The sequence below is a fragment of the Mesitornis unicolor genome, unplaced genomic scaffold, assembly GCF_000695765.1.
Source record: "Mesitornis unicolor isolate BGI_N332 unplaced genomic scaffold, ASM69576v1 scaffold971, whole genome shotgun sequence".
In the NCBI taxonomy this organism is placed as follows: Eukaryota; Metazoa; Chordata; class Aves; order Mesitornithiformes; family Mesitornithidae; genus Mesitornis; species Mesitornis unicolor.
In genome coordinates, this window is record NW_010161517.1 from 36,508 (window position 1) to 62,072 (window position 25,565).

At 39.9% G+C, this 25,565-nt stretch overlaps 1 protein-coding gene across 1 annotated transcript in view; it reads left to right on the top strand.

The window, feature by feature from the left end:
* The first annotated feature begins 23,477 nt into the window (after positions 1–23,477).
* Positions 23,478–25,565, top strand: part of LOC104547466 — a 9,527-nt gene continuing 7,439 nt past the window's right edge. Inside the window, exon 1 of the mRNA XM_010193164.1 lies at positions 23,478–23,737. Within this exon, the coding sequence (XP_010191466.1) occupies positions 23,478–23,737 (260 nt within the window). The remainder of the gene's footprint in view (positions 23,738–25,565) is intronic.

Sequence of the window (25,565 nt, forward strand, 5' to 3'; positions counted from 1 at the left end):
CAGCATTGGTGGTTTGTGTAGCTTGGTCTCTGTGGCTTATAGCAGTAAATGCCACACTTCTGTCCCCTGAAGTAGCATAGGGCTAAGGCAGTGCATGATCCTGGGCTGTGATGATAGATGGCTTGCTGGCCACACTGAGGGAAAGCACACTTCAGACCATAAAGGCTTCAGTACACTCAGCAGGAGAATAAATACTCACTTATTATTTATTTACTCAGTAAAGTGGTCAGGAGTTTATAGTTCTTGTGTGTCTAAACCCATCTGTCAATTTTTTCGATGTAGGCACAAAACATTTTCATTCCAAGTCTTATTGGATGCTTAAAAGCAGCTTAAGGTTTGTTGGTGATACAGACATCTTGTTTACAAGGTTGAAAAGCATAAACTGGGCTATATCAAAGTGAAAACATTTATATAGTGTCACCAGAGAATGTCCCCTGAACCTCTTGTAACTGCTTGACTATCTGCAGCCAAGTTCAGCCTCACACCCTTTCATTCTTAATAGGCTGAGACAGTGGCAGAAGTGACAGGCCGTGGCTGACAACTTTGGATACAATAAGACTGGATTTAGTGAGGCTGGGATGTCAACCTCAGATCTTATAAGGAAGAAAATGCCTGTTAGTTAAAACATTTCATTAAAGCATATTAAAAACTGCCTTGTCCTTGCCCTAAATAATGGCAGTTGTATGGAAACAAAATAGCTGTTTATAATCACTCAGAAATTCACCGTGCTAGAAAACCCAGGGACTCCCAGGGTAAACCTTGATCAGGTGAAATAACCTTTTGATTATGTTTGAAAGTATGACTGTTCTTATTCAAGCAAAGCCACAGTTTATGTCACACTGAAGAAATATCAGTTGGTATGATGCACACCCTCCACTGAGGGAGATGAGCTGATGAATCTCACCATACAAGGTGTGATAGTGTTACAGGTGTCTCCAAAAACAGGTGATAAAGACCTGGTAAGATTTGGTCTGCAGAATGTTTATTCCTAGTCATAATGGAAAAAAAAAAGAAAAAGAACATAAAATCCTCCTAGTCTTCCAGTTTGTGTTGAGTGTCTGAGGCGCAGATGGTTGGAAAGCTGTCTTTTTATTTCTGAAATGTTATACACTGTATTGAGACACAGTAACCATGAAAATCAATGATTCCACTCCTGCAGTACCCTATGAAGTGGAGGAGTACTCTAAATACAATGAAAGGAAGTAACTCTTGAGATATTTTATATTTTTTTATCTCCTGGGGACAAAAATAATTTTAATATAAAGCTCTCTGTTACATTTAAGTGTAGATATGTACTGGCACAATGGAGAAGTAAAATGTTACGGATATTTCAAAGTAAATTTTGTATCTAAAGATCAATTTTCCAGGAAAATATACAAAAACAAGAAAGAAAATGTCCATTCTTTCCATTCAAGAAAGAAAAACTATACTGAGTGGAATTTAACTCAGTATTCACAGTCAGCTTTAGAAGGTCAGGAGACCTTCCTTCATTGTCTCCAGACAGAATGTAATCCAGCCTGAGAAGAGGAAAAAAATAGCTGTCTGTGAAACTCCAATATATTTTTCATATCCCTGTAGGACTATAGTGTGCTTAGAGCGGCAAAGTTGTTCAGAATTTTTTGTCTGAAGTCTAACGTGTACTGAGTTGATGTGGATTTCGCAGAGGCCAAAGATTTAAATTCTCAAGAATTTTCCTTCTGTATTTAATAACTTTAATATCATGCTAGAGAATAACACTAGGAGAGTTTGTAGGCATGAAGTACTTATCTAATCAAATGGCACAAACCATTTGAACCATGTGGTTATTAAAACTGACTATTAACATTTTAAAGGAAACAAGGAATAAAACCTGTTTACAGTGGCTACGGACTAATTTATTCATTGAGACCTAATAGCAATCCCAAAATCTTATGAAGCATTTTATTAACCTCTTAGCTACAGAAGTCTGGTTAAGTCAAGCATTCTTTGGAGAACAAGTTACTGACCATTTGGGTTTAGCAACAATACTTTCTTTTAGGAGAGTTAATGTCAGTTATTCTGTTTATGGCCATGAGCATGATTTGGATTTTTCTTCAAACTGATTTAGGACTGAATTCCTCTCCAAAGCGCACTCTTGGAGTGAACTACTGTCGTGGTTTAGGGCTGGGCCGGCCACTAAATACTGGACAGATGCTCTCTGTTAACCCCTCTCCCCTCCCCAGAAGGGAAGAGAAAAGAGAATAAGGGAGAGAGACTTTACGGGTTGGAAAATAAACTAACAGATTTAATGAAACAATAATACTAATACTACAGAATAATATTGTAAATATGAAAATAATGAAATATATACAAATAAGTACAAATATATATACAAAACCAATATAAAAATCCTCACCCCCCTTCCTTCCCCCCAATGACGAATACGTCACCAGAGGCTCTGCAGAGCCGGGCACTGGAAAAGTCCCAGACCAAACTCAGCAGCAGGTGGGAGCAGGATGCAGGACACACAAATCAGGATCAGTGGCAGACGAACGAGCAGGATTCTGCTCAGGCCTTGGCCTCTGCAGGATCGAGACGGAGGGAAGGGTCGAGATGGAAGGAACGGTGGAAAAGGCAAAAAGGCAAAACACAGTGGAGACTCTCGTGATCTCTCGGTTTTATACCGAGTATGACGTATGTGGGATGGAATACCTCGTTGGTCAGTTTTGGGTCTGCTTCTCCCCCCGTAGGCGCAGACACAGCACCCAGGATGAGACAACTGACCTTGAGTATATCTTCTAGCAGCGCTGTTTGGGAAAAACATGCTGCCAGTTTTCAGCAAGTTCAGTCACTTAAAAGAGACTGAGCTGAAAAGTAAAATCACTAAATAGAAAATTAGTTCTATCTAGCTCAAACCAGGACAACTACATTATATGAGATACTCCAATTTTGTTTTATATTTAAGAGAAATAATCTGAGACCTCCTGATCTAATGGCCATCCTCAGCACCAGATCAGCTCAGCCTTGCTGGTGCCCACACCAGACATGGCGAATCTCTCTCCTCAGCTGTAAAGGAAGTGGGACATTTGCTGTAAAAGACAGCAAATGCTCAGTGTGCTGAGGGGGAACCCCAGCCCTGCAGGTGGGCTTCCTGGTCTTTTTGGTGTATAAGCAATTTGCAGCAGGCATAGTCTACCATGCTTTATGTGTAGGAAGCTCATTATAAAGGATCGTAATTTGAGATTGTGCTAAGCATGCCCATGATGGATATGGAATAGGAACCTGGAGATCTTCAAAATGATCCTGTGAATGTGACTGGTCAAGCACTTTTCAATGCAGTGATTGTCTTGGCTGTGGGTACTGAGACCGGGTATGACCATGAGTGGCTAACTGCCCTGAGTCTCCTGTGACATTCCTGTCTCATAGGAGAGAAACTTCAGCATTTGTATCTCATTCAGAACTAAAATTTGTGAATTATTTAATATTTCTCTGTGTTGGGGACATGGTGACTCAGTGACTTTGTGACTGTGCTGCACAGAAGTAGTGTATGCTAAGAGGAGATAACGAGTTCCCTTGCTGTCTGTGTAATGGCAGCAGTGTGGACTGTTATGGATATTAAATACTTCTCATTGCATTTCTCTTTTTATTGAAAGTTTGCAGTACAGAAGACAGGTTAAAGCAAAGCAATTTTGGAAGTTCCTGGAACATGAATGTCAGAGGAGAGATCTAAAATATTAGAGAGACCTTAATTGGAAAAAAAAAAAGAAAAAGATAAAAAATAAAAAATATGTGATAAATTCATACTAGGTGGAAATAATATAGCAGTCAGCCGGGTTAGGCAGAAGGAATGCTTCCATAATTTATCCAGCTGGCTCTAATGTCTCTCTTACCACTAAGAGCAGCAAAAGCAGTTTGTGGGTAGAGATCGGTATTCTTTCTTTTCCCCTGTTAGCTTCAAGTTCAGTAATGAGGGCCACAATGTTTCAGATGTCAAACATGAAGGCACCTAAACATAAGGTCACTGTAAGGTTTGTTCCACCCGCTTTAGTACAGCACTGTTCCCCATGTCAGAACTGTCTAGAGGCTGTTATGTCTGGATAAACGTTCCCCCTGCCTGGCTCATGGGCATCCTACAGGAATCCCTCTTGAAGGCCTCCGTAGCTGTGTTCCTGTGCTTGTGTGGGCAAGCAGGCAGGACTCCGACCAGTGCTAGCCACAGCAAAGGGATGTCTCCGGGGTCTCTGACTCTCTGGGAGCCCCAGGTGACCACAAATAGTAGAGCTGTAAGAACTTTCCTGGATCTTCAGCTACTTAAGAAGAAAATGGATTGCCAGGTTCAGAAGTGTTCAGAGTTAATTTTAGCAGTTTCCTTTTGAAGGATTTGCTTTACTTCACAGCTTATATTAAGGACCAAGAACTCTTATTATAATTTACTTTCCAGAATATTTCATAGGATATATTTTCTCTGTTTTCTTTTGCATACATTACCCTTTACAAAGAACAATTTCAGTGCAAGTCTGCCATCATTCTTGAGGATTACTCCCTTTCCACTGTGATTTAAGAGTGTCCCAAGATTTATCCTGCTTTTGAAATGTGTTTTTGTAAAAAAAGCTTCAGTCTATGTTCATTTCCATAACTAAAAAATTTCTCTAATCTATTCCATTACTGATTGCAGTTTTATCAGTGCTGGACAAAGAAATAAATAGTAATCTACTTTCGACAAAAATATTTCACTGTTTCAAAACCTTGTTTCTTGTTTCCTACTGATCTTGAAATTTAGTTTTCCAGACAAAGTAATTATTTATTATTTTTTGTAAAGTATCTTTTAGATGTCTTTCATAGATTTAGTAAAAATAATGTATGTTAAATGTAACTAAAATGAAAAGTAGATTGTAAGCTTAGTCCAAGTAATACCAATCCTGTCAACTGTAGAAATATGATACAACATGGAAAACTAATTAGGTAAGACAGAAAAAAACCAATAAATGTTAACTTGTACTTAAAAAATTTACACGATTACTTAAAGTTTAAACAAAGAGACAAGTATAAAATAATTATGGAACTGAAAGCAATTGACATCATGCTGTTTTATGAAGATATGACTAAGATATGACCTTTCTTTAGAACAGGTAATATTTCTAAGTTGTTTGCTCCCCTTTTTCATTTTTAGTTTCAAAGTGAGGTAAAGTCAGTGGTCTGGTATTAATGTAGTTTTTCACATTGTAAAAATGGCATTTTGAGTGGCCAGTGGCTGACATAAAAATGAGTGCAAATGCAAATGGTCACTGTATGCAAAGTAGGTGCCAAGGACATGTCATACTTTTATTATGAAGTTTAGCTGCTTCCACAGCAGCAGAATGGCCACCAGCTTCAGCACTCCCTTGTCAGCCTTCACTCTGGATGAAGCCTCTTTCTGCTCTGTGGGGTTTCAGTGCAGCAGTACAGCTCTCCATCATTAGTGGTAAAAAGCTTATGAAAAAGATGAGTCAACACTTCTCTTAGTCGTGACTTTTATTCTCCAAGGCAGTATCACATCGACTGATTTGGAAAGGCAGCAGTAAGCTAAGAAAGGTGGAGGAACCTTTTGCTCTTTTTGTTGGGCCAAGCATATGAATGACAGAATTGCAGAAAATTTGCACCCCCCAAAGGCAGTAGGTCCAGGTGAAGAGCAGGAGAGATTTCCTGACTCTCTACCCTGAAACTGGATCTTTTTGGCTTGTTAATGGAAAACCATGTTCTCTGCTCCAACAATAAATGGCCAGTGGGCATTTCACATGCCTGGACAGCCTGTGAGCTGTTCTGTGCCACAGATGGTGAATGTACCCTGGGGTCAGTCCAGTGGCAAAGAGGCCACCCACGACTCATTTCTGCAGGCTTTTGTCCGTGTTCCTCATTTTAATTTGAAACAAAAATAACAAGTTGTAACCCACCTCCTTGGTTTCCACACATAGCTTTTCTGGGTAAATCAAACCACCAACTTTGTAAGTGTTAATCCAGCCAGTATATAACTAACAATGTAACACACCTATCAAGGTGCGTCAAGCTTTGTAAATTTAGCTTCTTTCATTGGTACCTGAAATAGTAGTCCAAATAAGAGACTGACAGATAAATGACTTGATATATGCTTAAGCAGATATACACTCCTGTGGCTTACTTTTACTTTTGGGTTGGCAGGCACCTCTAAAGGTCATCTAGTCCAACCCCCTGCCATGGTGACAGAGACATCTTTCACCAAATTCGGTTGCTCAAAGCCGCGCCCAATCTGACCTTGAACAGTTCCAATCACAGGGCATCCACAGCTTCTCTGGGCAACTTACTCCAGTGTCTCACCACCCTCACTATAAAAAATTTCTTCCTTATATACATTATAAACCTACTCTCTTTCAGTTTAAAACTGTTGCACCTTGTCCTGTCACTACAGTCCCTGGTGAAAAGCATTTCTCCATCTTTCTTTTAAGCCCTCTTTAAGTACAGAAAGGCTACAACAAGGTTTCCCTGGAGCCTTCTCTCCTGCAGGCTGAACAACCATAATTCTCCCAGTCTTTCTTCATAGGAGAGATGTTCCATCCCTCTAATTATTTCCATGGCCCTCCTCTGGACCTGTTCTAGCAGGTTCATGTCTTTCTCGCAAAAAACTCTTGTTATGGATTTGCTGTCATATATAGTTATCTTTTTGTTGACTTTTTTTCTTGTAACTGAGCTCATCCTCAAAGCCTTTATTCATTCCATGTTTTTTTTCTTTCCTCAGTGACTCCTTTCCCATTTTCCTTGCTTAGGCATTCTTCATCTTTTGTGGCAGCTAATGTCATCTTCCTCTTCTGGCAGGTAGAAGGAGTGGATCAGAATTCATGTTCCTGCCTCTGTCATTACTTTGTACCTATCAAGAAAATAGATTAGATGGTTGTTGCGGGAAGATAGTTCTTCCCTTCTGCTCCTGTTACAATCCAGATCTCCAGCGCATTCTACTCTAGGGACTCATTTTTTTTCTGCATTCCTTTTATCTTGAAACAGGAGAAATTTCTATTAATCTTTAACTTCCCTGAGGCCAGTTCTTCTAAAATCTCAGCTCCATTGTAACTGGAGGGTAGCACAAAACTGTTTTCAGAATTGCTATCTTTTAATCTCCACCCAAATCTGGTTAATTTTGCAGGTATGCCATAACTGACAGCATCGTAGTCTTATTGTGCTATATACAGAATGCCCATAATTCAGAAGGTATCAAATTGCATGACTTGCTTTCAGCTAAAAAGAATAAAACTAAATGTCACATGAATCTTTCTGTCTGTCTCTTCTAATGACTTTTGAAGCCATTGGCCAATTTATCCCAGCTTGCTAAAAGAATAATCAAAAGGTTTTAATACATGTGAGATGCATTTAGTGAAATTGAATGGTTGGATGGAGAAGAGAGTGCACATTAGGAGCCTCACGTGAGGGAGAGGCTGAAGAAGAAGGTTTTAAAGAGCATATTTTTCAAGCATTTATGTGTGGTGAGCTGAAAACAAGAAACCGACTCAGCAGATGAATGCCAAGTGAAGTTTTTATTTTCTACCTCAGCTTTTATAGCTTCAAATAATGACTCGACTATGCAGCCAATCAGGATGCTTACATACAACAGCACTTTCCCATCCATCGTTCCCATACTTTATGGCCAGGTGTTCCAAGACTGAGATATCCTGCCACACACCATGCATACCATTCAACCAGTGTTCTGGTCGAGATAACTCAGGCACACAGGGCTTTGTGTAGTTTTGAACTCCTACTTTTAGGCTGGTCCAAGGTCCTGTTATACTTAATAATAAACACAGTTTAATCTTTTAAAGATTGACTTTATATAAATCCCAGCTGCTATTTGTTCTCTTAATAAGGTTCTCATGGGAATCCCAGCTTCTGCAGTGCCTTGGTTTGCAGCCTGTTGATGCTTCTCTGCATTTACAGGTTCTTAATGGTCTCCATGATGATCACTGACCTGACTTGGCTTAGATTAGTTGTCTGGGGCACAGTGCCCCATATTATTATTTTCATCAGAAAAGCAGAGACAGAGAGAAGTGATGCGTGTGTTATTCCTTCCATAGCAATTACACTTAAAAATGTACTGTATGATTAAGTGTTTAATAAATTTGTGTTTTCCAAATGTCAGTTTGAGCATCATTTATCCACTTGGAACAATGCATTTTTGCCAATCCATTACTGCCTCTAAGTCTGTGATTGAGTGGTTCTCTGGGAATAGCATGTTGATTAACTTCAGTAGCAACACATTGTTCTGCATTTTTCTCTAGACTAGAAGCATGTCATCTCTGTAGAACATCTATAAACTAGATCAACTGTTATGTTGGTTTGCATTCTAGATCAGCCACAAAGATTATGTTAGCCTCACTGAAAAATAGATGTTTGTTATCTGTACATTTTTTCTAGTATTAAAAAATATCACTTGATATCCATCCTTGGTCACCCTTTCAAACATTAAGTACATTATTTAATAATTTTCATAATAAAAACAGGCTTGAAAATTGAAAAAAAATTATTTCATACTAAATGAATATTCTTTTCCTTGGACAGTTATGCATAGTGGTAAATTCATGTAAATTTAATTAGAAGCACTAAAATGGCAGCATAATTATCCTTCCAAATTCAGATTTTTATTTTTTTTATTAACAACAAGGAAGCAATTCACCAAATTCTTCTTGTGAAAATTTACATGTAAGAGCTAGGTGAAAAATTGTCTAAAGATTTTTTAAAAAGGTGGGATATGCAGTTAGGAAGAATTCAATGTAGCAAATTTCCATCTGTCATGTACTAAAAATTTCTTTTTAAATGTTTTCTAAAACCCATAAATACTAGAAATTATAGGTACATTAATGATGGTGAAGTGCGTCAATGAGTGTTTCTCTGCTGACTGGAAAATGGTTAGGATTTTCCCTTTATTTTTACTCTAGCTTTTATTCTCTCAGTTTTATTAGTCCTATTACATACTGGAAGTACCTAGCTGGTTCATGAAGTAGCGTTTATTTTTTCTTCAAATACATTTTTGGACCAAAGACTACAGGGTTTTGATGGGAGAAAACTGGAAGAGAAAGACAGGGGAAGGGGACATAAGCCTTCAGCCCAGGCCAGATTTTCTGCTGTTTTGAGCAAATCTTTGTTTTGTCAATGAGGGGGAAAAAAAAAAAGAGTTAATTTCACAGTGATGGAGCTGAAGACATTCATGAGCAGCAAATGTTTTTCAAACTGTTGGACTTGCCTGAGACAGTGTACTCTCATGGTTGTAGAAGTTTCTCCATATCAGACTACAGAAAAGCAAGTAACAAATGTAGGTAATAAATGGGGTAACAAAATGACCCCCTCAGATAATGAGGATGGTACCAATTGCACTACTGAATAACAGCAGATATCAGTGTAGCAAAATCACTGAGAAGCATAAGACTTCAAAGCACTCTTTTTTTCAAGACTAACTTCAATTTAATTGGGTGATTTAATTCAAAGTATCTTTTTTTAATAAACTTATTAAAAATTATTGTAAAAGAGGTTAATTTTCCCATCCACTTTGCAATGAGGTGGAAAAGAATTAATTTTATGATATTTCCTATAGACTCCTGAACTCAAAAGGCAACGTAGAGGAAAGCATGAATATAATTATTAAATGTTTTTGCTTGAGAGTTGTCCTGCTGGACATTGCTTGCAGGAGAAAAGGATGAGCAGTAAGATAGACCATAAAATAGCAGTAGTAATAATTCTCTGTAGTAGTAATTCCCCATAGTCCCACTTGAGAGCCTTGAGACTTGGGTTTGCTCCAGGCCAGATGAACCAAAGCTTCTAAAAGTTACTGCCCTATGGCTGGACTTTGGAAAATAATGAGAAAATATCATCCAAATCCTTGCATTTCCATCTGGATTTATTCTATGTTATTAAATTTGTGTGCTGACTGGATATGCTACAAAAAAAATGTTAAAGTAGAGCAGGCAGAAAAAAGTATTCAAGTGATCAAAAATATAATGTTTACTGTCTCTGCTGACAAGCTAAAAAATAATCACAGGCTGTTTTCCTAGGCTGTACTCTCTCTACAGAGATGATAATTAAAAAAAGTTTCTCCGTCTAGTTGGCAGCAGGCAAAAAGCCAGCTGCTTTTGTCCGCCTTTGCCTCTTTTGCTGTCCAGTCTCCCCAGCCTTGTAATCTTCCTTTCCTTCCATTCTTTCCATGCATCTCTTTTCTTCTGTGCTGCCTTTGTACTGGGGCAGGACCTGATGAGCTGAGATTGCTGTGTTCGGTTGGAGTCAACCTCCTCAGGGTGAGCAGACTCTATGGAGATGTCACCTTCCTATGGTCTGACAAGTCTCCCTCCTTGAGGCACTTACTAAGTGAGATTTTTCAAAAGCTTCCAACATAGCACCATTTGGGGAAATATCCATACGAGTAGTGCTCTCTCAGTTAAAGGTGATTCTGTTCTGAAAAATATGAAGTCTTTCTGCTAAGATGTTTTAGCATCAGAGGACCTCAGCAAAAAGACAAGGTAAAACCAAATTGCCTAACCTTGACCTCTGAAGTGGCTGAATGCTCTTCTTTGCCAAATTATCTAAAAATCATTAAGCTAAAAGCCAAAAGTTAGCATGAAGAAAAAAAAACCTAAACGAATCAACAGATCCAGTATTAAAAGTTTGCCTGAAAACTGAAAAATAGTGTCTCAGGGAGGACAATGATAGAGTGTCTCTACCTGCTGCAGCAGTAACCTCTTAAAGGCTGGTTTGAAATGCTCTGGGAACAGCCTCCACTGGGGGCTGTGGGAAGGGGCAGGCGGAGTCTTTCGTTGCTTGTTGTAGAGGGACATCACTCATTTTTCTCCAGGGATTGATGCTGATACCTTTTTGTTGGCTGCTGTGGGACAAGATGTGTGGAGCCACAAAGTTTTGCTTATTTTGCTGAACTTGGTGATTCAGCAAAACAGCTTAATCCTGCCAAATAATTGTGGTTATCAAAGTCACTGGGAACATTTTTCAATGGAAGCATATTTTATTCTGGTCTTCCAGTTTTCAGTGGAAGCGTATTTAGGCCAGGGTAGGTTAAATATGCTTTTAAATTATTATTCATTCTGGAAGCATTCTCCTTGCTAGCTAGCATTAACTGTCTTTTGTGAGTTTGTTAATTTTTAACTACTGACAATTTGACTTTACATGAAAAGGAGAATGATAGTGTTGGTAAAACTGTATAAAACTCTCAGAAGATGTTTAATGTAACCTATCAGTGATTTCATATATATATATATATACATATATATATATATACACACACACACACAACTGTATTTATGCTGCATAAATTAAATACTTGACAGGTGTAGAACATACATTTTTTTATTAAGGGGAAGTTGCTAAGCTCATCAGGTTAGGACAAATTTGGTACTCTGGAAGGTAAAAAAAAAACAAAACCAAATTTGAACAAGGGAAGCTATCATCCTATCTTATCTCATACTGCATTTTCTACACATGTCTATATCTCAAAAGGCAAATAGGTATATAGTGGAAGTTAGGTTTGGATGTCATTGTGAAGAGATTAGTAGTTATATGTTCAGAATTTATTTGCAGAAGAATTGTTTGAAAAGGAAATATTTCTTTTCTGCTGAGTGCAAAATGAAGAAAAACAAAACAAAAAACCTTTTAAAAATAAGAATGGGAAACATTGAATACCAGTCAAGTCTGGGGAGATGACTTTGAAGATTTGCTTTCTCTAATGTATCAATTCATACTTCCTAAGAGATCTTTTTCAAACCTCAAAGATGTACAAAGTCTTCCCAAAATGTAGGTTTGATAATATAAAGTACAATTAATTTACTTTCTGGGAAGTAAAACAAAAAGTAGAAAGGCAGATGGCATACTTTGATTTTTTTATAGTTGTAATTAATTGTAGCTTATATCTTTCAGAGGAAAGTAGCAATGTTAAGTGCTAATTATCAAGTATATATACACTGAGTATATATTTTTAGTTGTGGAAACTTTTTTACGACTGATGGCTGAGGCATTAGTTAGCTGGTTGTACTGCTGTTGCTCTACTTCTGAAATTATTCTCATGTGCACTAACTAATAATCTTTTCTGTCTTACAGTTACAGCACCAATAGGATATGGGTTTCATACCAGTAAAATTCCTGTTTGTCTAGAGTTGAATGGCTCAGATAACCCTTTTACTTCTGCATAGTAAAGGGTCGTATTCAGACTATGAAAGTGATCAATTTCCTGAATGTGTAGGTGGTGTGAAATACTAAGGACAGATGTTTCCACAGGGTATGGTGTTAGGCATGCTTTTATTTCCTAGTCTTATTGATCTGGGATAATCCACTATTTTAAAAGCCCTGTCCTGTAAGGCCTTACTAACAGGGCTGATTGGACCCAGCCCTAGCCATCTGCTAGCGGATAGCTTTTGATAGACTGTTTGACTCACAGAGGGTTCACAGGTCTGCTGCATAATTGGCCAGTGATATTAACACAGGGAAAAAGCTTTAGGAAAAGGAATGACAAGAAAGCTTGCAAAATGGCCAGACACATGATTGGTAAAGAAGAGACTAAGTAGAGGAAAAAAACCAGAAGGGAATTCTGAGACTGCTTCTGGCCCTCTTATTGATTCCTTTTGTCTGTCTGGAAGCACAGTGTAACCTTTATGTGTTTTCTCCATCTTACAGATGGTAAGCCTTTTTACTGTATTTGCCTCCCAGCAGTATTGTAGTGCTTAAGCAGTTTGTAAAACACTGTGCTAGAATTAATCAGAATGCACAAATGCAGAAAGTCCCCATAACCAGTGGCATTTCCCTTCTTCCTCCATGCAGGGCTGGTTCAGACAATTTTGCTGGCAGAATTTATTTAATTGTGTCCAGTTGTGCACAAAAGAATGCCCACAGAGAAACAAAAGAAGAGTTGGGGGATTTAAAAACCTCTTGCCTACCTGGACACATAATTATGATGAAAATAGCTTTAGTAGAGTGTATCCCCAAAATCCATTTAGTGCATTGCTTAAAGCTATGTGGGTCAATCACAGAAGGAAAGCAGTAGTTGTGTGTATGGTACATAGGTTCAAAAACGTTGAACCTGGATCCTTTCCTAGAAACACCTTCTTTCCAGGAGGAATTATTAATCTGGGAATGGTAAAATCTTCCTTATCCTTTCAAGTGACAAAATCTACAAAAGAACAGTATTCATTAACATAGTTTGCAAAATACTAAATAAAACTGGACTTTAATTTGTTAAAATAAGTTGTTGGTCACATTATATAGATAAGATTACTATTTCACCTAATTATCACTATCTTATTACCATAGGTGTGCAGAAATGGTTGAGTGACACTAGCTTATTGTTAAATAGTTATTGTATTCATTTACGATTTTTTCCTTAATGTACAGTTGTTTGGTATAACTTACTATCCCGTTGGGGTAAACTAGCAGGTACAGAGTAGGAATTACAGGGAGAAGGAGTGACCAGAAAAAGCAGCAGTTTGAATGAAGGGCTAACAAGTCAAGGCAAACCACATGCGCACAATACTAGTGTCAGCTGAAACACACCACAGGTCTTCAGATTAATCAAGAGCCAAGGGACTGTAGGCTTTTTGAGCCAAACCACCAGCTGGTAATTTCACAATAGAGGCTTATCAGAGCTGAGTTACAAAGAAGCTTCCATGGCAACATCTGCAAAGGAGGGCTTTCACCTAAAACCCGTTGTGCTAGCATGAAGCAGTTCCAGGGGTGATCTTGACAGTGAGGCTGGGCAGAACAGCAGGGACGACCATGAACTCTGAAGACCCCTGGTTATTTTGTTGCCATAGACACGAAAAAGCTGAGAAAATCTAATTAAGAACAGTTTATCTGCTTCCGCCCCCCATGAAACCTATAGAAACCCAGGAATGTAACTCTTCATGGACTCATTCCATTTTTTTTTTTCAGAGGCAACAAAGGTACAAAAACAGAGGCCTCTGTTTGATTCTGCCTACTTTCAAATGGTCCATTCTTGTAGCATCCAGACTATATCCAAAATTTAAAGTGTCACCTCTCCTGTAGAAGAATAGCTCTTCTCTCTTCTTTCATCCTGTTCAGCACTTAATAGCTGGTCTTGTAGTTTTGGTATTTCTAATAATGGAAGGAAAATCAACAACAAGAGGTATCCTGTGTTGTTTTGAAAAGCATAAAGAAGAACACCTTATCACGGTCCTTTTGCACTCAATAGACCTGTCTATAAAACCGAGACCCTCATTTCCTTGGCACTAGGATTCATCTCTGCAATTGTCTAGGATGGTCTCTGAAAGTCTCTTCTGATATGACACATGTACGTTGTTTTTTCTGAAAGAGTACTCTGCAGGTCACTGCCATGGAGCGTTAGAAGGATACAGCTTTTGCAGTGCTGTAGTAAATACTTTAATCCTGTGACACTCACTTGAGTATTCCAGAAAAGTAGGGCAAAATTTATCTCGAGGAAGTTTTTCTTTATAACTTTTAATCTCTTCCACATCAATTTTAACATCATAAACAATAAACCTATCTTGCTAGAGGTCCCATAGTTGTGTCTGAATTTATTGCAGGCTGCTAAAACAATAAATTTAATCTGAAAAATTTCTGTGACTTTCCTAACTCTTCATCAATTCAAGAGGTAGATTAAGCATTCTACAAGCATTGTGTGGATTTAAACTATACAACATCCTATAAACACCTGGTAAAATTCACAGTAAATGTCATTCAAAATCTACAGTCAAAACTTCAGATTTGAATGACTGAAGTAAGACAAATCATACCTAATAATTTAGTGAGATGATTTTTTCCTTTTTGTTGAAATACTTAATTTTTATTACTAGAATTTTGAGGTTTAATTGCTACTGGCAATTTATATATGAATCTTCCAGATGAAACCAATCACATTACTGTTGGAACCCGGTAAGGACAGATTCCCTTGGCCAGCATTTCTTAGAAATTGCATATTTGGTTAAGAAGCTGGTTGCTGGGCTCAGTTGCTCTAAGTTGAATGTTTCTTAGGAGAGTTTCTGTTTATAGGATGGAAATGAGCCAAAGAGCGATACATTTTCAGGAACATGGGAGTCTGTATGCATGCCTCATGTTTTCTAAAGCTAATCAGTGACTTGTTTGTGTCATAATAAGCACTTCTATGCATGTTTAAGCATGTAAGCACTTCAAAGCATGTTTAATGCTTTGTCCTTTAACAGCCTCTGTGGATAAAACCCAGGTTGTTCCATCTTTAACAGCCAGCTGCATAAAATGCCTGACTTGCCAACTCTTCCTATGTTTAAAAAGCTGCAGTTTCTGCCACTTTGCATGACAGTGCAAGTAAGAAGTCACAGGCAGTAAAAACACACAGATGTCTTAACTTAAAGCATGATATTGAAATAATAGGAATAAAACCATTGAGCATTAAAATATTTTCTATTCTTGAGGTTTCAAAGGATCTTTGCATTTGCTAAAAAAAAATAAAAATCCTTCAGAACGTAGAGCAATTAGCAACCTAAAGCAATTAGTAATCTTCTTTTTCCACAATTGAAAACTACTTTGGAAAATTAGCTGGTATGGGATTCTAATTTATTCAAATAAAAGGAACTGCCTTACTGCCATTTACTTTATGAATACGCTGATAATTTGCCATAATAGGCAGTTATACTAACAGTAAAAGTGGTGAAATCAGAAAAAAAGGTGAAGAAAACACAGTCACGTGGTATATACTTCAGTGTAATATGTCTAAGCCTTGACGATTATCTTTGTTCCTCTGCCAAAGTCTTAATTTACGCTGGATGTTTCTTTTTGGTGCCACTTGCTTGCACTAATGATACCTCATCAACACTTCCTACCTCTGTGGGTTATGTTTGGCTTGGACTGCTCTTGCAATTTTCTGTGTTATACTTTTCTAGTGATTTTCTTTTCCTTCCTCTTCTCGTCTTTTAGAAATGGAAATTTTAGCCTGGTATTTCTACTCCATGAGCAGTATTACTGAATTTAGTGGCCTTACACACAGTAAATAAAATTGGACTTTGGTATTTCCTTTAGTATCCTTCTAAGTGAAGTGTGGGTTTTCCAGTTTGATACCCAACTTGTCTGTAAGCAATTGACAAATAGATCCCATACTCATTTTATCCTTGCACTCACTTAAACAAACGTCTCAGCAAGTGCACTCACATATGCTGAAAAACATTGGCATGAGTTCTCAGATTCACTTCCACACAATCTGCAGTTTAGTAACAGCACCAAACAATACAGTGTAAAATGCCCGTTTGTCCTCTTTGTGGCATTTTATACACGATCTTAAATGTATTTTTGTCTTTATCTTCTAACAAATGTTGTTATTTCACAACGCTGAAGCAAATGGCTGCAAAAGGCTTGACGTATGTGCCTTTCTGTTGCTTGTCACCGCTGAGTAATTATGAATATAACCAGAGGAAAAAATTAATACGGGTCCATGACAGTGCCGGGCAGAGGGGCTGCAAGAGTCATTCCCCACGCGCAGGGCCGAAGCAAAGATCCCCTCCCGGCCGGGAGAGACAAAGAGTGGGGGCGGCTGCTCTCCCGGATGGCACAGACCCCCTCTGCTGTTCCTTCTGCAAACAGCGCCGGGGCCGGGCACCAGCAGCTTCCTCCCGGGGGTGAGGCGGAGGGCTCCACGCTCGGCTCGTAGCGGGGGTCGTGTTTTCCCGGGTGTGCTCTGTGCGACTTGAGACATTTTTGGGCTTTCCCTCCGCAACCCTTGTGTTTGAGTAATGACTTACCACTTCTTAACCCTTTGTTCGGTGAGGCTCAACTAAACTCAAATAACCTCAAGTAATTTAGGGTTTGTTTCATGTGTGCCACGGGTACATATGCAAATAATTTATTTAAATAATCCCTCCTTCACGTCACTCCTGCACTCCTTATTTCTCCTGATACTCTTCACTCTCAGCATTGCCCTTACTACACTGTTCACTTCTGCAGCTCAGGTAGGTTCTCTGTGGTATTAACTGAGCAACAGGTAGGGCTGGATTAGGAGGGGGAAAGCTCAGGGAGCTTTACACATCCCCACTCTATCCAGGAGTCAGCAGAGACTGGCTTAGTTGGTGCAGGCAGAACCCCTAATTCAGAAATTTAAATTCACCCCTTTTCTATCACAACACTGTTGTGTTCAAGCAGATAATTATGTATGAATGAAGATGCCAAAATCAGGAGGCAGAGGAGGTGGGAGGGGCGAAGTCTAGGGGTTGTGTATTTAAAATTTGCTTTTCTCTCACTTCAGCTACACCATTTGTTTTCAATTGTTTTCAGTCTATGAATGTCTGATTCTTACTTCTGCTGTACATCAGAAAAATGAACAATTCTGAGTCTGAAGCAAAGAAGATTAAGATTTGGGTATCATTGGCATATAATCAACACCGTTCTTACCTTCTGAAAATGAATCATCTTTCTTTTCTTGTCAAAAAGGTAAAGAGAAGGCTCTGCAGGAGCTTGAGCTCTCTGGGGACAAGTCAGTACTTATCCCACACAATCCACTGGGATCATGCCAAAAAGAAACAACCAGGCTAATCTTAAAATGAATTTTATTTATTCCCATAAAACTTATCAATGAGATCAACAGCATCTTGTGTCTCAGAGCCAAAGCTAGGTGGAAGTTTGGTTTGTGTGAGCTGATCCCCATTCCCTCCCTAGAGCAGATACCAGCTACCAGCAGCACTGCGCTTCCACATGCTGGAAAGTCAACTTGCTGTGAAAGATGATTAATTGATAGTGCCCCACAAGAGAAGTAATTGATAATAATAATTAGAGATACTTTGGGTTTTGTTTGTTTTGGATTTTTTTTTTGGTGGGTTTTTTTTGTTGTTGTTAAAAAAACCACCTGTACCAGATGATCTGGTCTGCAGACCAGATATATGTATCTGTTCTACAGATATGTGAGGAATACTACAATGTTATCTTTTAAAAAGAGGTGCTAAAAGTTGTTCTTCAGCCAATGTTCAGCTGCTCTCAGCATCCTTGCATCTTCTCTGGGAGTTACAGCTGCAGTGTGCTTCAGGAAGATATAAAACTTCCAACTGTGGGCCTTTACAAAATGAAATGCAGGGAAGATGGCAAAGTGATGACCTGGTGTGACAATTCTGTCCCTGCTCTGAAGTGCTGGCCTGTGTGCCACAGCCAGCTGGGGAGTGAAAGGGTGTCAGCAGAGCAGACCAGATGGCCTCCTGTTATAATGTTATGAACTGCTGAACTCCTTCATCCCAGCCACCCACCTCCTTGCTGCCAGTTAGCTCCTGTTTGTGTGACACCCCTCTTTTTTTAAGTCCTGGGGTCAGAAACCTTTCAACACTTGCCCCCTGCCATCCTGCAGCTAGCAGTTTGAGGGTGGCAGGTCTTGCCCTGCCCTCCCAAGGACTTTCCCATGGAAGATGGATGTGTCTTGGGACAGGCCACAGGGGCTGTCACAGGGCTCAGGGTTTCATGAGGTTGGTTTCTGATGCTGACAGTGGAGATCTGTACTAAGAATTTATTTTGAAATGTAACATAAACTTCTGCCATCAACACTATCAGTCTTATGCTGAAGATTTAATCTGCTATGATCAAAATATGTGTACAAAAACAGTTCAGTAAGCCATATTACACATATTTTCCTGCCTCTCTTTTCCCCGCTCCTCTCCCTTGCTGGTGTTTGAAGAGGACAAAACACACCATTTCCTGAGAGCTGCATTCACACAGAGAGCTAACATTTCTGGATGCAGAGAAACAAGAGAACTTTGTTTCCCTGGCAACTGGAGCCACCAGAATATGTTTCCAGCATCTCTTCCCTTTACTCAGGTTCACTATTATTTTAGCCTTTGGTCAACAAGGTGATAAAACCAATTATGAACTAGAAAAGGTATCTCAACAGACTGCTCTACTTAACTTATTTGGCCTCTCTCCCAACATCTAGAATAAAAAAGTGACCTCTGCAAATGGTCCTGTATCAAAGTATCCAGTATTACCATTCATGATTGAACTTAAAGGTCTGCCCTGTTCTCTACATTCAACTCAAACCTAGAAAGTGTCATGTCAAGAGACAATGTTGGCAACTAAGCAGCTTTCTCTCAAAACCCGCTTGTGCTGGAGGGATGGAGCTGGGTCTCTGCATGGTGCGCGGGTGCTGCACAGAGTTGTGCCAGTGATTCAGTGTGGTTCATTCTTACTTCTGAGTCAGGGCTGAATTAATGTCCCAGCACATTGTCAAGGTTTTGGGAGCACTGTGCTGATGGGGACAGCTCTTTATTTCAGCTTTTGATAATAAAAAGGGCAATTCTGAAGTCCTTCCTACCTGCTATTGTTAAATATCATATATCTCCCTCCCCTCATGTTCCTTATTCATTCAAAGAATTTCACTAGAATTGCAAAAGAAAACACTTTACAGGTACAAAATTTCCAGTTTATGGTTATCCTTCCACTGAAATGTAGCAATATTGTGTAGCTGATCTATGAATACAGCAGAAAGCTTGGGGAAAAAAGACCTGGTTGTGTAAATGCACGTGTACTATAGTGCCTGGGTATTGGACAACTGAGTGTGGTATTTCTTTACCTTTGAGGGCTGGAACTCACAGCTAAAACAATGCTCCTGAAATAGTTTGATATATAGTTTTGTATTTTAATTTTAAAAAGTCCAGGTGATTTCTGTTGTGTCTCCCAAAGTCCAGTGAGGTGAACACTGATTCAACAGTGCTGTAGTGAAAAAATCTGAGGGCATCTGAGCCACAGGTTTGTGCAACAGTGCTGAAGGAAAGTTGTAGCTGAGTGGTGAGACTGTGCTTTTGGGATGTCTGCCCTCCCTAAATATTTTCTTGCTTTCCTTTGAAAGGACAGGGCCTTTTTTTCTAATGTAGTCCCACAGAGGGAACAGGGACATCTGGCATCCATGTGTGCACAGACTGGATTAGGTCACCTGCAAACCCTTTCTTTCTCTTCCCTCCCTTCTGGAGACTCCTGGTCTCTACTGCAGGGCTATTGGGAAGGGCAGAGAGGCACTGAGCAGTTACGTATTGAAGGAGAGGAAGATCGTGATGGACTGTGGTTCTCCCTCTGCCCTTGTTTTCTTCTGTTGATGTCTTTGCAGGTGTTTCCAGTACCTGTGGTGAGACTAGCTACTGCTGATAATCCAGATATCAAAGTTTTCATCAAGAAAGCAAACATAAGAAAGGAAAAGATTATTTTTAACAGTCTATAAGAATTTGACTTGACTTTCAGAAGAATCACAGAATCATAGAATCACTTGTGTGGAAAAGACCATTGAGTCCAACCATAACCTGTCCGCTGTGAAACCATGTCTCTAAGCACCTCAGTTACCTGTCTCTTAAATACCTCCAGGAATGGTGACTCCATCACTTCCCTGGGCAAGTCATTCCAATGCCTGATAATCCTTTCAGTGAAGAATTTTTCCTAATATCCAATCTAAACCTCCCCTGGTGTAACTTGAGGTGTAACTCATCCTACTGCTTGTTACTTGGGCGAGGCCAAACCCCCACCTCACTACAACCTCCTTTGAGGTAGTTGTAGAGGATGATAAGGTATCCCCTCACCCTCCTCTTCTCCAGGCTAAACAACCCCCATTCCCTCAGCCACTCTTCAAATGGCCTGTGCTCCAGACCCCTCACCAGCTTCATTGCCCTTCTCAAGAAAAGGCATTTCTTTACCCCCGTGTTTTCTTTCTACTGAATTGCAAAGGCCTACAGCTACCAAGAGTCAGAGTTGAGCCTCCAACATGGAGCACATGCAGACAGAAAGCACAAGGTAACTTAAATGTTGTCTCTGGCTCACCCAGTAGTTTGCAGTCTTGTGGTCAAACTTCATGTTATTCCAGTGTCATGTGGTTGCAGTGCACACTCCATTAAGATTCAGTGACTGTAGCTGTGAACACAACTTTTTTTGTGTTAGCTCTAAGGTTGCTCTCTAACACCGGAGAGTTTCAGAACAGAATTTAACTAGAGAAAGAGTAGTTTACTGTCCAGCCACTGATGCCCGAAAAAGCTTTTGCTCTGCTATTAATCTTACTGAGTTTTTTTACATCATCTGCGCTTTAGATTTATGTGGAGCAATGGCAGACTTTTCTTCCCCCTATAGAAGTTTCTGATCCAGCTGTAGCAATTACAGAGTGACAAACTGTTGCTTTTTTCTCCCACAATTCAGCCTAACCCTTAGAATCCATTTTATTTTGTAGATGTATATGCTCAAATTTAAGGTGTTTATCCATATAGAATGAATGCTCAGAATAGTTGAATTATCAATGAATGCTAAAATATTGCTATCTTACAGCCCTCCTGTATATTTCAATTCCAGAATGTGGAAAAGTCCAAGTAAAATGTTAACAAGAAGTTGAAAATTGCCAAGGAAAAATATATATGCGAAGAAGTAGCAGTAGCAATTACCTTTAGTATGTTTGCAAAAGCCCATGGATTACAGAGGATAACAGGATGGAGGTTACATTTTATGTTAGGATCTCCCTTTATGTTCCAAGATATTAATATTGTCCCATGTCTATGTTCGATCCTTAAAATATATTTGGCTTGAGGTTGTTTTTGTCATGTGTTTGATGTTTTGCAATTTATTACATAATGTAAGGGTGAAACTTTTAGACAGCTCTATGCAGATGATAGTGAACAGATGCTGATGTTCTGGAGAAAGCTGTGACTGGAGTCAAAGCCATCACTGTATTTGCACAAGCCTCTGCCTCTAAGAAAGAGGATCTGTACATCTTAAACCTCCTTCATGATTTTTGAGTCTACAGCTGACATAATGACTCATCTTGATTATAGGTTTAGAAAAAAAATGTTTTAGAAATATAAACCACAGCCTGGTCACAGACACTCAACAAGAGGACCATGAGCTCCTTTCTCAGCCACCTAAGTTTCACCAAATGCCCAGAGAGGCACAATTGTTTGGTTTTGCCACAGAGACCTGCTTTTCTGCAGCATGCTTTGGCTGTTCCCCACCTTTTCCAAGGGATTGGGAACAACTCTGGGTCTCACCTGACCTCTCCAATTTGCCATTTAGAGGGACTCCTGGTGGAGATTTCAAGCTCTGTTTGCAAATTAAGGGATATCCTGAACCCAGATTGGTGCATTTCCAACCTCTGCTTGATGGAGTATGTTAGGGATAAGCTCTGAGTGTTGTTATATTTGCGCGCACTCTCTCCCCATCCCTGGCTGCAGCTGGAACTTGGGGAGATCAGAGTGCTGGCAGGGAATTCTTGGCTTCTCATACAGTGTGGGACAGCTTGAATAAATTAAGGAAAGTAATTGGGATGCTCCTCTCTGCCTTGGTAGCCAGCCTCTGACTTTCCTCCAAGTTGCAGGTGTAAAGGAACAGGGGCATAGCCACCCAGCAAGAAGTGTTTTGGATGCACAGTGATGGAGCTGAAAGAGCTGATGGATCAGATAAGGCATCTAAACTGAAAATTCCTGCTTTATTCAGCATCCACTGTTCTGTAAAAGCACGTGGGATTAAATAAGTCAGAAAAGATCATTGCTTGAGGCCTGAAAGTGCAAGGGAAATAAAGAAAGACAACTTAGAAAAGTGTATTAAAAATAAGCATTCATTTGTTGCAGAACATATTTTTTTTTGCTCTTCTTTTAATTTATCTGCCTCTCAGTATTTAGAAAGAAGTCATGTGAGCTTCTGTGCTGCAGGGACAGAGGCAGCGGAGAACGTGTGTGTGCATCAGTGCAGAGTGCTGCTGGAGCCCTGGCAGAGCCAGGGGGAGGCAGAGGGAGCCGGAGAGGGAAAAGGCGAAGTGGTGGGAGCTGGAACAGCAGCAACCTCTGCTACCACATCGCAGCTCCTGCCCGGGAATCGCGTCCGCTGCCAGCACGCCTCTCCCAAGGCGCAGGTGCCTCAGGGTCAAAAGTCCTAGAAGGTCGGTGGTATTTCCAGGAGACAAGTGGAGCTGCTTTATTTCTTTTCTTTTCCTGCAAAGAGCAGCTGTTTGAGGACTCCACTCCTTTTCGCAGGCTGAAAGAGGTATTTTGTTTCACTAATGTGTTTCTTCTTTGGAAGCAAGTATGGGATTGGGAAAAAAATAACTCAGGGCAGGATGTCAAAGCAGATTTGCAGAAAGGTGGTAGGTTTCTCTCTCCCCCCCCCCCCCCCCTTTTAAGCTTAGGCAGTAAGGAGCCCTTATCATTAGGATACTCTTTGACTTAAAATGTGGAGGGTGGGAGAGACAGGGTTAAAGCATGGGGGTGTATCTGAGCTGTTTCCCATCTGATTTGTTTCTCTGTGCAATCTCTGAAAGTGGAGGAAAACTTTCCTTATGCATCTGGAGGAGCAACACTTACCCAGTAGACAGTGACATGTAAAACTTGTAATTATTAGTATGAATGCGATTGGCTTTACTTGGCAAATTACAGTTCCCGTCAAAGCAGGGCTCCCCTTAACATGGACAAATTTTGGAGGTCCTAATGTCCTGTGATAGCACTTCTATTTCTTTGCCTCTCTTCCCTCTTTCCAGTGTACTGACTGCCTGCTGTCTGCACTCTCATCCCAGTCTCCCTCCTGCCTGCAGCAGCAGTGTCCCTATGGATGCCCCTGTACAGATTTTCCGTGATGAGCCAGACTCTACCTGCTCTCCAGGGCCCTGTTATCCCCCCAGCACCAGCAGCAGCTGGCTCCTGGGCTGGGTGGACTATGACAGCAACACCACTGGGGCCTTCGGGGACACCCATCACAACCACACCAGCATCTCACCTGTCATCCCCATCATCATCACTGCTGTCTACTCAGTGGTCTTCGTTGTCGGCTTGGTGGGAAACTCTCTGGTAATGTTTGTCATCATAAGGTAAGGGGCTTTGGGGGCCCTGCTCGAAGAGGTGCAAATGGCCATTCCTAAATTTGGCAGGAGGGAAAGGAGTAGTTAGTGGAAGTTCTCTGGACAAGCTTACATGACAAGCTGGAAAAAGAGTAACTGGAATGATCCAAACCTTTCCAGCCCCACTGGTTTGCCTGGAAGCACAGTTAGAGACAAAAGGGAGAAGTCGGTTGAAAGTGGTAAATCCTGTAGCCTGCAGGAAGATGCTTTGTGCCCCAGAGCTGCGTTCATTGGGTGCCCTCTAGAGATGAGAGGCTGCTCGCATCTGAGGGAAAGCTCAAGTGGAAGAAACTAACTTCTGCAAGGCAGCTTTTTTCTGCTGTGAGGAATCCCCAGGGGATGGCTTACGTGTCTGGTCGTGTGGACACTGATATAGTGCTGCCTGGTCACCCAGTGGCTCATTTAACAAGGTGGGGAAAAACAGGAAACAATAAAAATATGTGGAAATGCTTGATGTAAAGCAAGGGATGTTGTTTCTTTGTCTAGTGGTGTTTAATTCCAGTTGTAGCTGTTGACTTGAAGAAAGAAAAGCAGATGCTGAGAGGGATCTATCTTTCCTAATGTTTTTCAGGAAACAAGAGAAAGCTGTGTATCTGTATGTGTTAGTTTTTCATATTACACTATTGCTGAAATGCACCAATACTTACACTTGTACTTACATTTGTGTGTTGGTGTGTATTTTAGCTTGTACTATGATTTCTCTATCTTTTTGTCCTTTCCTTTTTCAAGTGATAAAAATGTATAGACAGTGCAGATCAGCAAGGCCATAATGAGGAACCAGGGGGTCTGAAATCATGCAACTTTTTGGACTCTTCCTTCACAGTCCATTTGAATTCTGAAAAAAAATCTGAAAACATATAACTGCAGAGTATTCATTGCTCAGATTAAATCAGCTTGTACACAGAAAGAAAAAGAGAGGTATTGGTAGGTATCTTGTTAACAGTGTGTTCATGATAAGGGTCAAGGAATTGCAGAATGGTGAAATAACTGTCAGACTTGATATAGAGGGAAGTTAACTAGAAGCAGTGAAGTTGTTGATGAGGTACTTTACAAAAGATGAGTTATAACCAGGTGAATACTCTTAAAAAATGGAAATAAATCCCCTTTAATAGTCAGTGCAAAAAATAAAGATGCCTGTGGTCAATGCAGAAAGAACAGCTTGCTCCAGCTTTGTGATGCTGTAATTTTTATACCCCTCCATGCCCTTTTGCCCTTCATTCAGAGTAGAGATTTAGTTTCTTTTTGTATTTATCTTGCAAGAAGAAAGACTCCATACTTGACACACACACAGCTGCAAAGGCAGAGATTTTCTAAGCCATCAGTCACTAACAGTGGTAGTAGATTAACTGACCTGGGCAATGGAAATAAATTCAAACTTAGCCAGAGCTAAGTTAACATATATGGATTATACTGGTGCATATGTATTTCCTTTTATCTCTCCTTCTGTTGCACTCCTAAGATTATTTTTGTGAGTGTCTACCTAGCTATGGAACATCCTCCTGTTTCTACATTATCTTTTTGCTTCAATTTCCTCTTGGTCCGTCTCTTGGTTGATCAAAAAATAAGTATAACAAAACAACTGTTGTTTTCTTCCTTTTTTTTTTCCCAGTATCCCCCTCTCCTAGTTTTTTTCTATGCTTTAAACATAGATAGAATCATTAGGTGAAATGCATATATATACACAGACCTACAGTTTCAAACATTTCTTCTGATTCTGAAATATTCCAAATGTTCATTCTGAATGTTCGGGTGTATTTTTTTCATTTTTGTCTTAACTACTCATCTCCCTCTCTCTTTC